Source organism: Rousettus aegyptiacus, unplaced genomic scaffold (genome assembly GCF_014176215.1).
Source record: "Rousettus aegyptiacus isolate mRouAeg1 unplaced genomic scaffold, mRouAeg1.p scaffold_m13_p_11, whole genome shotgun sequence".
In the NCBI taxonomy this organism is placed as follows: domain Eukaryota; kingdom Metazoa; phylum Chordata; class Mammalia; order Chiroptera; family Pteropodidae; genus Rousettus; species Rousettus aegyptiacus.
In genome coordinates this window covers 5,156,626-5,171,528 of record NW_023416286.1, presented here as the reverse complement: position 1 = coordinate 5,171,528, position 14,903 = coordinate 5,156,626, and the positions used below count along the sequence as shown (strand labels likewise).

General features: G+C 33.6%; 1 protein-coding gene across 1 annotated transcript in view; it reads left to right on the top strand.

Annotated features, from left to right (window-relative positions):
- PSPC1 (paraspeckle component 1) overlaps positions 1-14,395 on the top strand; it is a 58,101-nt gene extending 43,706 nt beyond the window's left edge. The window contains exons 7-9 of the mRNA XM_016131728.2: positions 6,294-6,351; positions 9,572-9,741; positions 11,715-14,395. Coding sequence (XP_015987214.1) covers positions 6,294-6,351; positions 9,572-9,741; positions 11,715-11,900 — 414 coding nt within the window. The 3' untranslated portion in view covers positions 11,901-14,395. The remainder of the gene's footprint in view (positions 1-6,293; positions 6,352-9,571; positions 9,742-11,714) is intronic.
- The last annotated feature ends 508 nt before the right edge of the window (positions 14,396-14,903 follow it).

The window sequence follows — 14,903 nt, the reverse complement described above, 5'->3', positions numbered from 1 at the left end:
GAGTGTGAGAGAGTGTGAGAGTGTGTGTGTGTTCGAAGTTGTTTTAATTGCCTCAGTTAAAAATAAAAATGTTAAGTCTTCCAAGCATTCTGTTTTGATTGGTTATGTTGGAAAATTTGCATGCTGTTACTTGAGGTGTATCAATGAGAATGTGTCTTATTTCCCTTTTTAGTTTAAAATTATTTACTTTTATTAGGAAAAGGTAACTTTGTTGAACATACTGTTTAATTTCTTAACGCTTTTTAAATGAGTGAATAATTTCTTAGTGAAGAGGCCTTTTTACAGATTTTTTAAATTTATACCTATTTTCTTAATACTTCACATAGTTGATTTTTATTCCATTCTTTACTTCAAAATATGTTGTGTTTGTTACCTAGTATTTCTCGTTACTAACGTGGTCTATTTAATTTCTCCCATGACAGTTTGACTATCTAATAATCTTATTCTTTCCAAGTGGCAAATTATTTTTAGGAAAAAGTTTTGGAATATTTAATGATAAAAAAGTTGAATCTTGAAAATTCGCCAGAACTTATACATTTCTTTAGAATTATGTAGATTTAAATGTTCTATATCAGTAGTTTTACATCGGGATTTCTGTTATGACTTGAAACCTGCATGGCTCGTGGTGATCCTTAGATAATCCTGAGAAGCTTTTTAGGAACACATGCGATATCTTTATGAATTAAAGAAGAGTAATGAGGTGGCTGATACCTGAGTTCATGCAGACAAGAGATTTAAAGTGTTAGATGAACATATTTTGTTATTGATTGCAAAATGTTGATCTACTTGATATTATGTTAAGTCAGTATTTAGTTGACTGTTTCCTAAACTTTAGGCATTCGTATTGTACTTTATGTTATGCTTATCTTTGTACCGTGTAATTCCTATAAATTAGGTTGCCTAAAATAATAAGTACAGTATCTTTTAAATCACAGATTGATAACCTGAGTATTAAAGGAAAAAAATCCATATTCTACACAAAATAACGTCAAGGTCTTCACTTTGGGATTTACCGTGTTAGTTTACATTTGTGTAAATTTTCTGCTACTTTATATTTTCGTGAACAAGTACTGGAACAGTGATTTTCAAACTTTTTGGTTTTGAAATCCTTTTATACTGTTATACATTACTGAAGACCCAAGAGAGCTTTTGTTTAGCTAATATCATGATGTGTTTAGCATATTAGAAATTAAGAAAAATCTGAAAGATTGAGCTGCAGATTATACATTTTTACATTTTTTGCAGATTTCTTTAATATTCCACTTTAATGTATTGGGGAGAGTGGTATTGTTTTACCGTTGTGTAAATTTGTTAAATTTTTGACTTTATGGAAAATGGGTGGCTTCCCATACTGGCTTCTGCATTCCACCTGTTGCAAAATGCGCTTGGTTAAAGATGAAAAAAATCTAGCTTCACACGCTGGAGACCACCTATATTTTCACCTTTTAAGGTAATTGTGGATGTTCTTGTTTGATACTGTAGTAAAATTTGACAAGCAGTAGTTTCTTAAAAATACTCTTTGCATTACAGTCCATCGGTCTACTTTGAATGGATCTTTTACGCAGACATGATTTTGTAATGTCATGTACCCAAGATTAGAAAAATACTGATTTATAGAATTATACAAATATTTGAAATTTTAATGTATTTTATTATACAAAATTAAAATCACATCTTAATACCAACCATTATCTTACCAGAATTTGTCTGCCAAACATACAAGTCAATAATCATACTTTGTCTAGTGCTGTCTCAAGTGAAATGTGTCTCCTTTAGCTTGCAACCCAATCACAGGAATTGTTTTTCTTGTAATAACCACCTTACTTGAGAATGCAGCAGAAGTGCTTTATTTAATACCGTGTGTTCTATTGCATAGGATATCAAGACATGCACAAGGATAGCAGTGTGATAAAAATCAATCATTTTTACTGCTTAAAGGTGTTCATAATGGAAAACTTAAACTGCCATTGTATGCATGTGAAGAATACAATGATTTCTAGTAAAAATGGAATGGAAATGCCTTGATATGTGCCAAAACGCCAGGATTTTTGCTCTGTTGCTTTTGCACCATTCACAAATGCTGATGGAGTGAAAAGCCCGCTTAGATCATAGTATTACGACTGTGTTCTGGTGGAGGTAAGAATGGAAATGGATTTGAATTTGCACGCTTCCTGAAAAGACAGTGGGCCCTCCTAGTACTGCGTGAACCACACTTCGGTGCCGGCTGTTGTACTGGAATGCCACTTTGATGCGTGGTTCTGGAAGTTAGTCATATTGCGATTACTTTTTTTTATCAGCTGTGAAATTAAGCATACTTCAGTGACAAGCTTTCAGGATTACTTATATGTAATTTCAAAAGAGGCGCACCTTCTTTTAAACACTGTAAGAATAAATTTATTTTTTTACTTGTGAGGGCTCTTTAATGTTTATGGTTTGGTAGTAACATTCTTTATAGTTAATTATATGATGGCATCGTAAGTGCCTATAAAATGGGTATCAGGCTTTTAGAAACTGGCAAGTAAAATTTAATTCTATAGTTTTCATTAGGTACACACAATAAAGATTTGACTTTTTAAGGAAAAAGATAGCATTCAGAAGACAAAGTATTACGTCTGTTTAAGTCAGTTTTAAAATTTTGTTGACTGATAGACAGCTACCACACTTTCCACCTCATGCTGCTATACCTGAATTTAATTTGCACGGGGAAGCAGATACCAAAAATTTTATTTAACAAAATTTAAACAAGTGTGGAAAAAAATGGTGACGGTTAAAAAATAAAACTTGTCTCTCCTTCAGAGAATGTTTTTCTCTGTACAACATATTTTAAAATACAGTTTTGTTTTCTATTCAGAGCTGTGAAAAATACCTATTTAAAATTAGTCTTTGGAAGGAAACTCTGTTTTTTGTTGTGTGCCCTTCCAGATTATGTCAGGCTACAGATGTCGAGAGGCGTTCCGTGTTCTCATTTCCTGTGCTGATGTGGCCTGGCAGAGCCTCCATCGTTCAACTTCTTGAAATCTTACCAAGAGTTAGCAGAGGAGCAAAATACTCGCCTAGTTCATTGCCACAGTGCAGCCACATAACACCATCTCATCCAAAATATGTGTACTTTACCCAAATTAACCATCTAATTCAGTCACCTGGCTGAAGTACTTGTCTGCAACTTGACAGAGTTATGGGTGAATTCATAAATCTCCATCTTATTCTCAGTGTCATCAGCTCCAGCCACAGTGAAGGGAGCTGGCGTATGGCCGGCCGACCCATCAGTTTAAAGTCCTTACATTCAGTGAACGAGCATTGATCATTGGATCAAGGGAGATTGCTCTTTATGACTTTCTAGAAGTGTACGCTTATTAGTCTCCACATGGTCATTGTACTTAGAAAGTACTGTGATCTTGTTTATTCACTGTGAGGGAAAATGTTAGTTATTTCAGGCCCGTGGTCTTCAAAATACACGTCAAAAGTTACAGAAAGGGGTGGCTGTAACTAGAAGCTGCCTGGATCAGGGGCGTTGGTCCTGGGCTTGCCCCTTTTGCACGGAAGCTTGTCCCCAGCCCTCACTGGGTGTGCAGTTGAAGCTTCCTTGGGGCAGCCATTTAAGCTCTTAGTATTGTAAGACATTTTCAAACCTTTTGTTAGCCTTTTTGGAATTCTTTCTTGAAGAACAAAGGTGCCTTGTGAAGGTGAAAATTTCATGAACTCTTTTGGCACAGTTTTATAGGTCTGCTCAACCACTTACTGTATGTGTGATCTTGAGTAAGTTCTTTAACAGCCTCAGTTTTATAATCTCTAAAATATGATAATAAACCTACTTCATAGGGTTGCTGCGAGGATTAATTGAATTAATTGAAACAGTTTTCATCATATTTCATTGCACTGTAGTCTTTTAAGATGTTTACATATATAGGTTGTTTCATATTAAACCACACCTTAATTTTGATAAAGTAATAAAGAAAGCATCATTAAAATTTGTATTATAAAAATATCACATAGTATGTGCCAGTTCTAATTTAAAATATATTTGAAGTAATTCATGCGGGAGAAGTGAAGGCCTTGTATGGGCACCCATTTACAATGAACGTCAAGTGATTCTCATTGATAGGGAACATACCAGTTTATGAGAGGTACTGTTTTAATTTCCATTGGTAGCACTAAAATCTCTGCGTCTTTCATTTTACTGGAAGTAGGTAATAGGATTTATAGAAAGAAACAGTAACCTTAAGACATGAATAGGAAGCCAAAAATTTTTTTTGCTTCTGAAATAGTTAAATGATCTGTCATCTGATTATACTATTCTTTTTTGTTAATCTTTCAAGCGAAGTTGTATATAATATTAATAAATGATGTTTTTAAGGAGATGCCAACATTTATGAATTGAACGTGTGTAGTGAAAAATGCTGTACCATACAATTTGAATTAGTGTTTTAACATAGTGATATGCTACATTAGCTGGATTTTTGTAAGACATCTTATTTAATTTAAAGAAATATATTTTAGAACTGGAACCATTTTATCAGGAAGGGGTTGTTAAGACCATTGTTGAATCATTGACTTAAAACCATCGATCTCTTCACTATGTTAATGTTTCCTTCAAAATTTTGTTAATGAATAACATAGAATAATAGAATAATTGAAGAATAATTATTTAAAACATTTAACTTTGTGAATAATAAAGCTAAACATTGTTATTTCAGAAAGTGATAGGTAAAGCTGAAATTATAAAAAGACACTACAAATGGTCGTCTTTTCTTCTTGTCCCCCCACCAGTGGTCATAGGCATCCAGTTAAGGCGTTAGGGTATATAAGGGGGCTTTGAAAAGTGAAGTCTCAAGCAGACTATAGGTGCCTACTTTATCAGCAGGTTTGGAAATGGCAGCTCAGTTTGATTTATTGGTAATCGTACTAAGTGTAATTATAAAATAATATTTTCTATATAATTGGAAAGTTGTATGGCTTTATCAGTAGTCAGTTTTATAGAATAGTCTTTGCTGGTCAATACTATCTGTTAATAGTCAAAAGTTTTATGAGACAGTTTTAGAAAAATTAGAAAATGGCTTTGAGAAAGATTTGGCATTTAAGTTTTCTAAATAACGTGATAAAATATTTCTTCAAGATGCTGTCTAGGTTGGCGTTTTTCTTGTACTATCAATTTCATTAAAGATTACCTTTCGCCGCATCTCCATTAGGTCGGGTGGGTGTTTGAGTTGCTGCTTAGTCACATTTATCCATCATAGGATTTGTTTCCTTTATTTCTAGCTGTATTGGTGCTTTTCACTAGTATTTTGTATTACTAAGTGGAATTTTAAACAACTACGTTTTAATAAAATTGCTTTTAAAAGAAAAATTTTGCCTTTAGATCAGACATGAAGAGTTTTGTCCCATTGTTTTTTGTAATTGCTACATTTAACAAATTGGGCCGATATTGGAAAAGATTATCAAATAATAGTGCAAATTTCACCTATAATATGTTGAGTCATTTCACCTAGAGATTTTAATGAAGTTCTCTATGGCTGTTATTAAATGAGTTTTTAGGAAGCAGTTTCTGTACTGAAAATGAAGGTATTTTCTACATTTGCGTGATCTTTTATGTCATAGTTAACCTCGAGCATTTTGTTTCAGAACTTGCCAACTGTATAATAACACTTTTCTTTAGGTTTCCAAGTAAAACCCTTGTTCTAATAAAGGAAGCAATGTTATGTTGAACTTTCAATAACTGTGTGTAGTGGAGATATTTATGGTATATCTGTAGGTCCTGGGTGAAATAATGCTTGAGTACATGAATAAAAATGCAAAGATGAATTACAGTATGTCAAAAGTGAAAGTTGTACATGCTTTTAGATTAGTGCCTCATAGCTGTTTGTATTGAATGTTTGAATGCATTTGAATATAAAAAACAGAAACAGTGATTTCTGTTTTAAGACTTCAGCAACCAGGGAGGAAAAAAAATTGGCTCTGGTGGTTATTATTACAAGATTTTTCTTTTCTTGGAATCTAGGCATGTGTCTTTGATATGTTGGAGTAAGCACATTAAAAACATTTTGTGGTAAATTTTATGTAATCTGACTCGTTGATAATCTATCAATATTAACTAGGTGGTTTAAGCATTTTTAGTATATTAAACTTAGGAGACAGAAGTTTCTTTTCAGTGTTTTATTAAGTAAAAGATATTGGAAAATTAAAAATTTAAAAATGGAAAGTGATGTCCCAATTTATTTTTTTCTTTTTGATTTTAGGTGGGAAATGTAATGTCATAAGATCGATAGGTTGACTCTGACAACTATGTTTACTTACAGAGAGAACAGGAAATGAGAATGGGTGATATGGGTCCCCGTGGAGCAATAAACATGGGAGGTAGGGATTCGAAGTAAAAGTCTTCTGTAACTTATCATTCTTTGGGGAACTGTACATGCTGTTTTTTGGTATTGACGTATTAGTAACAAACTGAAATTTGGATCCAGCTTTTGTGATGGTGAAATATATTTATGAAGTTTAAAAAAATACAAGTATATTAAAAATATATGCCTAGGAAGAACATTTCATTTTGTATTTATTTGAAGGCTAAAAGGTGTATTATCTTTTAATAGATTTAATGAAAGAAACCTGTAACCAGGTTTTTAATACAGCCTGAGACTTGTTCTGTAATTGCATGGTGTAATACAGCTATGTTGAATATTTTAAAAATAAAATTTCATGCCTTCAAATTGGCTTTTTCACCATGGAAATTTGATAATTTTTGCATTTTAGTATTTTTAAGTTTTTTGAGAATATTTTATAAATTTCTATCTTAAGGTAACCTTTCATGTAACTTTTGCGTAGCTATTTTTATGTTTTACTGAATGTCTAACTTTTTGTCCTAATCTACAGTATTGTACATAGATAACGCAGTGTTTGGAGACATTTAGGACTAGTCAAGGAAGTGAGATGAGCGTTGCACATTTAGGCTAATGCATATCTTTAGAGTTGATATAAAAATTTTAAGAAAATGCCTATATTATTAGTATCTTTAATGTCGATTGACTGTATAACCAGGTTGTCAGGAAAACAGTATCAAGTAAATAAGCTAGGAAAAAATAAGCGTGGAATGTTTTCCTAAGTGTTATTAAATTTGAAGTGTCATGCATTTAAAAAATTAGATAAATAAATTTTATATATTTATTTTACATTGTCCCACAGAAGCTGTCATAAGGTTAAAATCTTTGCATATCTCAGATGTACATATCGTTGTAAAGATTACATCACCTTAACATTCCAATGTGTACGATATGCACACTCACTGAGAAAATCTAGATTCTACTTAGATGATATAGTATAGGGAATAAAGAATCTTAAATCACCCAATATATGGAACAAGTGTTTTTTTTTATGGTCAGCTTTCTTCCTACCTCTCATGGCAGTTTCTTTGCCATTGCCAATCAGGTGATTTAAAATTGTTTATTGCTGATTACTTAGTCACTTTTTTACTCTACCAAAGTGTTTAACTGAGCATCTCTGGTTGCAGAATGAGCATAAAGAATAAAGCTCTTGCCCATAAAAAATTTAGTAAGTTAATAACAATAGATACGTGGAATGATCAGCAGAGAGTACATAAGAAGTTGTAATTTATGAATCACAGTTGCATATATGTTAAGTACAAGTAATTCAGTATTCGTCTTTTTCAGAGTAAGCTATGGGATGGTGTATAACAGTTCAGGTGGTTTTAAGGCTGTAAGTGTGAGGTTATTGTGATTGGAGGCAGTTTGAAATGCTATTATAATTATAGATTGTCATTAAATCAGAACCAAACTTGAAATATTTCTGATGTTGCAGAGACCCCCAAAAAGATTCTGACTGCTTGGTTAGATCTTTATCAGAAAGAATATGAGACTATGCTTTTAGATTCCTTAGTTAGGAATTTAAGAGAATTAAGTTTTTATGGCATTTTATTCATCAGAGAACCACATTTACATTGGAGCATTTATTCAACTCCCTTAAAGTCTAATCCATTTAATTTTCTCATCTTTATGTTTTAGTCAACCTGAGACTGTGTCCTAATGGTTGACTACAGTTAATGTAACATCATGCATTCGGAACTACTGTCAGTAAATTGTCATTCCTATCAAGTCACATTGATGGAATATGTCAGTGGATTTTCTGGTGTGTTTCCAGTGTATGTACCAATTGAAACATGGATTATAAAACTTTTTCAGGGGACCATACAATTCTAACAACTCTTATATCTTTAAATTTAGTTTAATTGATAGTTGGAAATACTGTTTTTTAGTTATTTTACTATGCCCATAGTTGTATAGTGATACTTGAATCTCAGAAGTTAGGTATAAAAGTGACGTTCTATTTTTTTTAAAACAACACCTAATCCTTGACGTTTTTGGGTAAAATTGAGGTAGGACTGCTCGTTGATACCATCTCCACTGTGTTCATTTCTATTGTGAGGTTGTAGAAGTCTCCAATACAATTTTTAAAAATTTATAGCTGTATTAAGGGAATAAAAATATTGTTGGAGAGTTTAAATGTAGTCGTACTAGTAAGAGCTTGTAAGGAGCACTAGTTTCCTCCCTGTGAATTTGCCAGGTTCCCAGGGGTTGGGGTCAGGAAGAGCAGCACCCTGTATGGGACCGCTGCCTAGACTCGGCCTGCTATAGTCAGCTGCATTAGAGGCGGAGTGAGTCGTGGGTTTGAACGAAAACGTCAACTCGTGTTTTTGAGATATGTTCAAAATGTCATAAAATTAACCTTCATAGTAAAATACTAGAACTCAAAGTTGGAGTATATATGAGCACTTCAAAAATGAAAAAAATTTTGACAATGATAACCTAAATATGCTGTCTTTGAGCCCATTATAAGTAGCACTCTATTACAGCTCAAACACTATTGTAGTTACTGTGAGGCAGGAGCATATCTTTCTGATGAAAAAATTTGAACTATATCTAATTGTTCCCATTTGCCGAATTTCAGCATGTTGAAAAATTTTGTAATGCTTTATTAATATTTCATGTGTATTTGGTTGCATTTCACTTTTTTGTTTAGATTACATCTAAAGTTAAGACACTGTGCCTCCTATAACTGGGGGAGATGTTCGGTGACTGTGAAAGTCAGGAGGTTAGCTACAGTGAATACAGTGAACTGCATGTCGGAGGACATGGGTCCCCTCACGACAGTGCAGTGTACGTGCTAATTTTTTAGATATGACTTTAATAAAATTAAGTGGTTTCCTAAGCGCTAATTCTTCGCTTTTAATTTAAACAGGTAGAGTTTATTCACAATTGTAAGGGAATATTTGGTTTAAAGACTATAGCAAATAATACTTTTTTTTTTTTTTAACTCAAGCTTTCGTAGTCTCAGATTTTCTAAAATAGTTGGTAGTTGTCTCATTTGTTTCATACGCTTTTGTTCTGGGGATGAACATTGTATTGGTGCCGATGATGCTCTGTTAATGAGTAGATAAGTGAGTGTCCCACTCTCAAGGGCATTGGCTTCGATGATAGTCTTCTGTATAGAGTGTATAAGTGTTGTTACATTTTAATGTTTACTGAACCAAGATAGGACAGCTCTAAGCACAGATTGTTTTGCGTAGATGCCTTTAGCCCAGCCCCCGCTGGTAACCAAGGTCCTCCTCCAGTGCTGGGTATGAGTATGAACACCCGAGGAGCTCTCCCTGGCCCACCGGTGGGTCCTGGCCCTGCCATGGGGCCAGAAGGAGCCGCGAATATGGGGACTCCAATGATGCCAGATAATGGAGCGGTGGTAATGTATCACGACCCTTATTTCGATTTTATTCAATAGTATCTGCTTTTGCCCCAAAGGTAACTTCACACTTAACATCATTTTGGCATCGTTTATTTTGACGGTAAAGATTGATATCCAATGAAGTAAAAGTAATTTTGTGAAGTTATATATTGTTGATGGGTGAGAGGCGATTTTTAAGTGTCCCGAGAATTATGATTGCCATTATGGCATGCTTGGCACTTAGGCATGTAGCAAAAGCGTAGCTTAATTAGTTAGTTTTTTTTTTTTCTTTTTTAAACAATGCTTTTAACTTGTGCCCACCTCTTTTCAGCATTCAGTGTAACAGTCAGATATTTTGACTGTGTTCTTTTCCTTTGTGGACTCCTTGTCTTTGGTGGGGGACAAAACCAATATGTGTGAAAACAAATTTTTGTAAACATTTCTAAGAAAAAGATATCTTATGATTAATTTCAGAGAATTTGTTTTAACCGTGAAATTCTTTACATTAAAGTTAAATTTTAAACTCTGTAGAATTAATAACATTTGTTACTAAATTTAGACAGTTTTATGTCTCAATTCGAGAGTGTGAAGATATCTTTGTGTGCATTAATTATAAAAACGTTTTCAGTTGTAATTTTTATTATGTTTGAATATTGAGTCCTGTTTTCATTTCCCTTCAAAACTCATTCATTTCCCTTCAAAACTGTCACTGTTTAAATGAGGCTATATATTGGTAAAATGTTTTCTCATTTAGTTTTTGTTTATAGTCATTCTAGATACCATCTAGAAAAGGAAAATTGATTGATTATATATTTTGAAAAGGCCCTTTCATTTTGGAACCACAAATATCTTAAGGCGCCATTGCTGCTAAGAAAGAAAACACTGCAGATTGAACTCAGACATGCCACCAGCTGTAAAGCTTTCCTGGTCTCAGACGTTAAAAGTGAATGTGCGTCTTAGTATTGATGGAGGCAGTATTTTACCATTTTAAAATTTGTCTACTTTAAATGCAATCATTTATGAATTTGGAAAAGTTGGACATGCTAACAGTTTTGTTTAATGTGTGTTTGCGCAGGGAGATAAAGAGGCAGTGCCATCTTAGCAACTGTGACCAGGTGGTGTGTCTAACATATAATTAGTGTACCTGTTTCCTTCAGTGAAGTCTTAATTTTAAAGTAAAATGTCTGAAAGCTAGTAAAAACTCCAACCCCATTGATTACGTTTTTGTATAGCAGTATAATCATTAGTGATAACTTAGAAGCAATATGAAAGGGCCATTCTCCCCCACTCTTCCCCCGACCTCTGAAGTGGTAAACTTAATTTAAATACCATCTTTGGCTTTTTTCACACTGGTGGTGTACTACCACACGGGGGTTCTGTTCAGCCTTTGCAACTAAATAGGTGGCTGTTACTGTGAAGGTTTTCAAAGGATATGATTTGGTTGTTTAATTGTGCTGTTAGTAGTACATGTTAATAAATTGTTGATTTTTAAAAATCTATTTTCCCAGTAATAGTTTTTCTAGTAAAACATCTCGTACTTTCTATGTTAAAAGTATTGCTGTTGAAATTTTTTAAATGTTTACTTTTTTAATGTCATACTGCTCCCTAGTTTAAACTCTGATTCCTTAAAAAGTTTTTATTATACAGCACAGTTACATGCAATATGAACTTTTTAAGAAAAGATCAGAATAGTACTGTAATACTGATGAGGTTCGAGATTGCATTTGCTTTGTAAAATCAGTTTTTTTTTTTTTTTTCATGAAATTGGGCATAGTATTAGCAAGCAATATGTAACTCTTCAGATGCTTCTTTTTTTTTTAAAGCATAGTAACTAATTAAATTGCTCCTTTCTTCCTTCTATGTGTGATCCTGATTCTGCTGGACTTTCTGCTGACCTTCATGACACCACCACTTGGGATTTTGCCAATTTTTCTTGTCACTTACATTTGGCGTGTTCCAAATGGACTGCATATGTATTGTGTGGTATCTAGCACAATGATAGATTCCCTCAAGGACCGCCGTCCCAGATGGGCTCCCCTATGGGGAGTAGGGCAGGTTCGGAAACCCCTCAGGCACCCATGAGCGGTGTCGGCCCTGTCACTGCTGGGCCTGCTGGTTTCGGTAGAGGGGGCCAAGGGGGAAACTTTGAGGGCCCTAATAAGCGTCGTAGATATTGAACATTCTTTCATTCCCGGCTATTTAGAGATTAAAAAATTCAGTGGTATGCCTTTACACTTTAACCTGTGACCTGGAAGAAATGGTTTTATTGTTAATGTATGTAGACTTTAAAGTTTTTCCTTTGTAAAACTCGAGGTTTTTGTATTTTTCTTTATTCATGAGCTTTGTAGATTAGAATGGTAATGACGATGCTCATCGCTGTGAATGTCAACTGTGCTGTGACCGTAGCTGAACATGAGTATGCCGCAGTCCTGTGAAATCTGTGGAGTCACTTACTCTCAATAAAGAAATCATTTTGGATAATTTAAAAATGTTATTAGTTGTGTTCTCTTATACTTTTATTACTAAGCTTTGCTGTAACAGTAATACTTTGGTTGCTTTAACTAATAATCCTAGCCATTTAAAAATGAAGATTAATTTTCTGCTTTTTAGTTTGTGCAGATTATCATTGAAGATGGAAGCTAATGACAGCTTGATGATAAGGGGCCCAGGTAGAGAGTAGGACGTGGGAGGTAGGGGCATGGGAGTTTACATTTGTGTCAGCCACTGATGTCCTGTGAACCCAGAGAGTTGCTGTCCACATTTCATAGAGCATCCAGATGTTCCATGAGGGAATAATAAGGGTATCTTTGTCCTGTGCTGATTTTTCCAAATAAATCCTTTGAATCTTAAAAAAAACTGTTTGAAGGCAAATCTCTTTTGCTTATAAAATAATGTCTATTTTTACTCTTATTTGCCATTATTCAATGTTGATATCTAGATCTTAACCCTTAAAAATTTTCTTTCAAATCATATAGTACTTACTGTTAGGTTGGATGTTAAGTAAGGATTTGCTGCATGATTTAGAAGAAATTAGGCATTTCTTGAGAAAATCAGTTTCTAGAAATATTAAAGAGGCCTTGACTCTGCAGTGTTGTAAATATTTTCTGTAGTTGGTTAGTCTCTCCAGTAAAACTTGTCTGATAAGCTTAGGTATATTTGCCTCCTAGGAATTCAGTTCAAGAGGTGATTGTAAAACACAATTAACTTGAGAATCGCTAGTCCTTGGAACCATACTAGATTCACCTACTATCAAATGTGAATTTTGAAGTTTAATTTCTATACCAGGGAAAAACTGATTTTATCACATTATAATTTTACTCAAAAAAGTCTTTGATATATTTGCCACTTTTTATGTTAGCCACATTTAATTTAAAATTACATTTAAAGAATCATCTTTAAACCCCAAATCTAACATATCAGCTGTTGATATAGTTATTTCTCACATAAGGTTGCAGTGTTACTATATCATGCTTTTAGCATTTTTCTGAAGAAGAATGTACTTTTTAGAAATGAACAGTATGTAAATACCATTTTGCATGGTTTCTGATTTTGCCAGAAGGCATACTTTGGAAAGAAAAAAACTTGGTTAATAATTTAAAATCTTGCATAAAAAGTCGTGGAGTGTAAAGCATAGTTGAGGTGACTTCTTTTGTACCAATTAAATTTTTCTTATGTACTGTTTCATATTCTATTTTTTAGACACACCAGTATGGATGGAATTATTTTCTAAAATTTGCAACATTCATGGGCTTTTGTTTTGGGCAGTCTTGGAGATTATAAAATAATAGACTATTCTCATAATGTTTCCTATGACTATGAATTGGCAGGGAGTGTAATTTGTTTTAATTTCCATGTGGGGAGTTTTAACATTAACTATAATTTTTAAGTTATATCTATTGTGTCTATGCCTTTCCCATCATCTATATGTTTATTCATATGATCCTTAAGTAAATTTTAGCTTTATATTTTGCTTCAAAGCTGAATTGAGAGTGGGAGAAACTTACCCTTTGATGCTAATACCAGGCTGCCTTTGACCAAGGCTGTGAAATTCTGTAAGATTCACCCAAGAACGTTTGAATGCCAGTGCACAGAGATGTCCTCATCTCCTGAACATGCCAGTGTCCGGCTCAGCTCTGGCTCCGCGAACAGAGTTCTGCACAGCACTCCCTGCAGCAAGAGCATCCTTGTTCCCGTTGTTACAAGTTTGCCCTGGGAGCAGTCAGCTTCCAGGAGAGTCCAGCGGAGCATCTGTGAACTCCTAGTTACTCAGTCATTAGTATTCTTGTGGAGTTAAACAACTCTGTGGCGAGATCAGTCAGCATTTTTTCTCATGACTTAGTATACCAAGGAAGATACTTGAATGTCATTTGCTTAAAAGTGGTAGATATAAAAATAAAGAATTTAGCTTTTCTAAATAAGTGTAAATTTGTCATATATGCAACCATAATTCTTTCCACACAAGGGTAATATGAAACAATTTTAGTATTATCACCATATTGTATTTCTTTGTGTCACGATTTGACAGTTTAAAACCTGCCGAAATGAGGTTTCATATGCTATTATGTAATTAATATGCATAAAATAAAGGACTTTGTTTTCATAGTTGTTTTATTTTAGCAGTGTATTTTGTCAATTTCCCTGTTTATGAAAATAAATGCATTGATTTTCTTGACCCAGTTCTTACTTTAAGAACTATTGTATTTCATAAAGCTCAAATTTGTTATTCCTTGAGTTTTGGGATTTTTTAAATTTAAATTCAGTGGTGAGCGTTCATTGAAAGAAATTATTTGTTTTTCTAACTCTACCTGCGATATCGGTAGTATTAGAGAAGAGATACTCATTGTAGAAATAGAAATTATCAATAAGGACAGTAAGTGAAACGTTGGATGTTGTTCCTCAAATACTAATTGACATTATACGTTATCCAGAAACATACTTGTTGAATATTTCAGTAATTTATACATATTTGTGTGAATGATAGTTACTAATTAATAAATGGGGATCAGGTTAATAATTACAACCTAGTTTCCAAATGAGAAAAAGAACATGTGTGGTCGAAAGGAATGTTTTGTGAAAGAATGTGATCAATTGTTTAAATCTTTCAAAAGTTTGAAATTTAGTGTCAAACAGGACTAGTCAGAAATAAAAGGAACTCTCTCTTTTTCTTTTTTTCCTCAGTA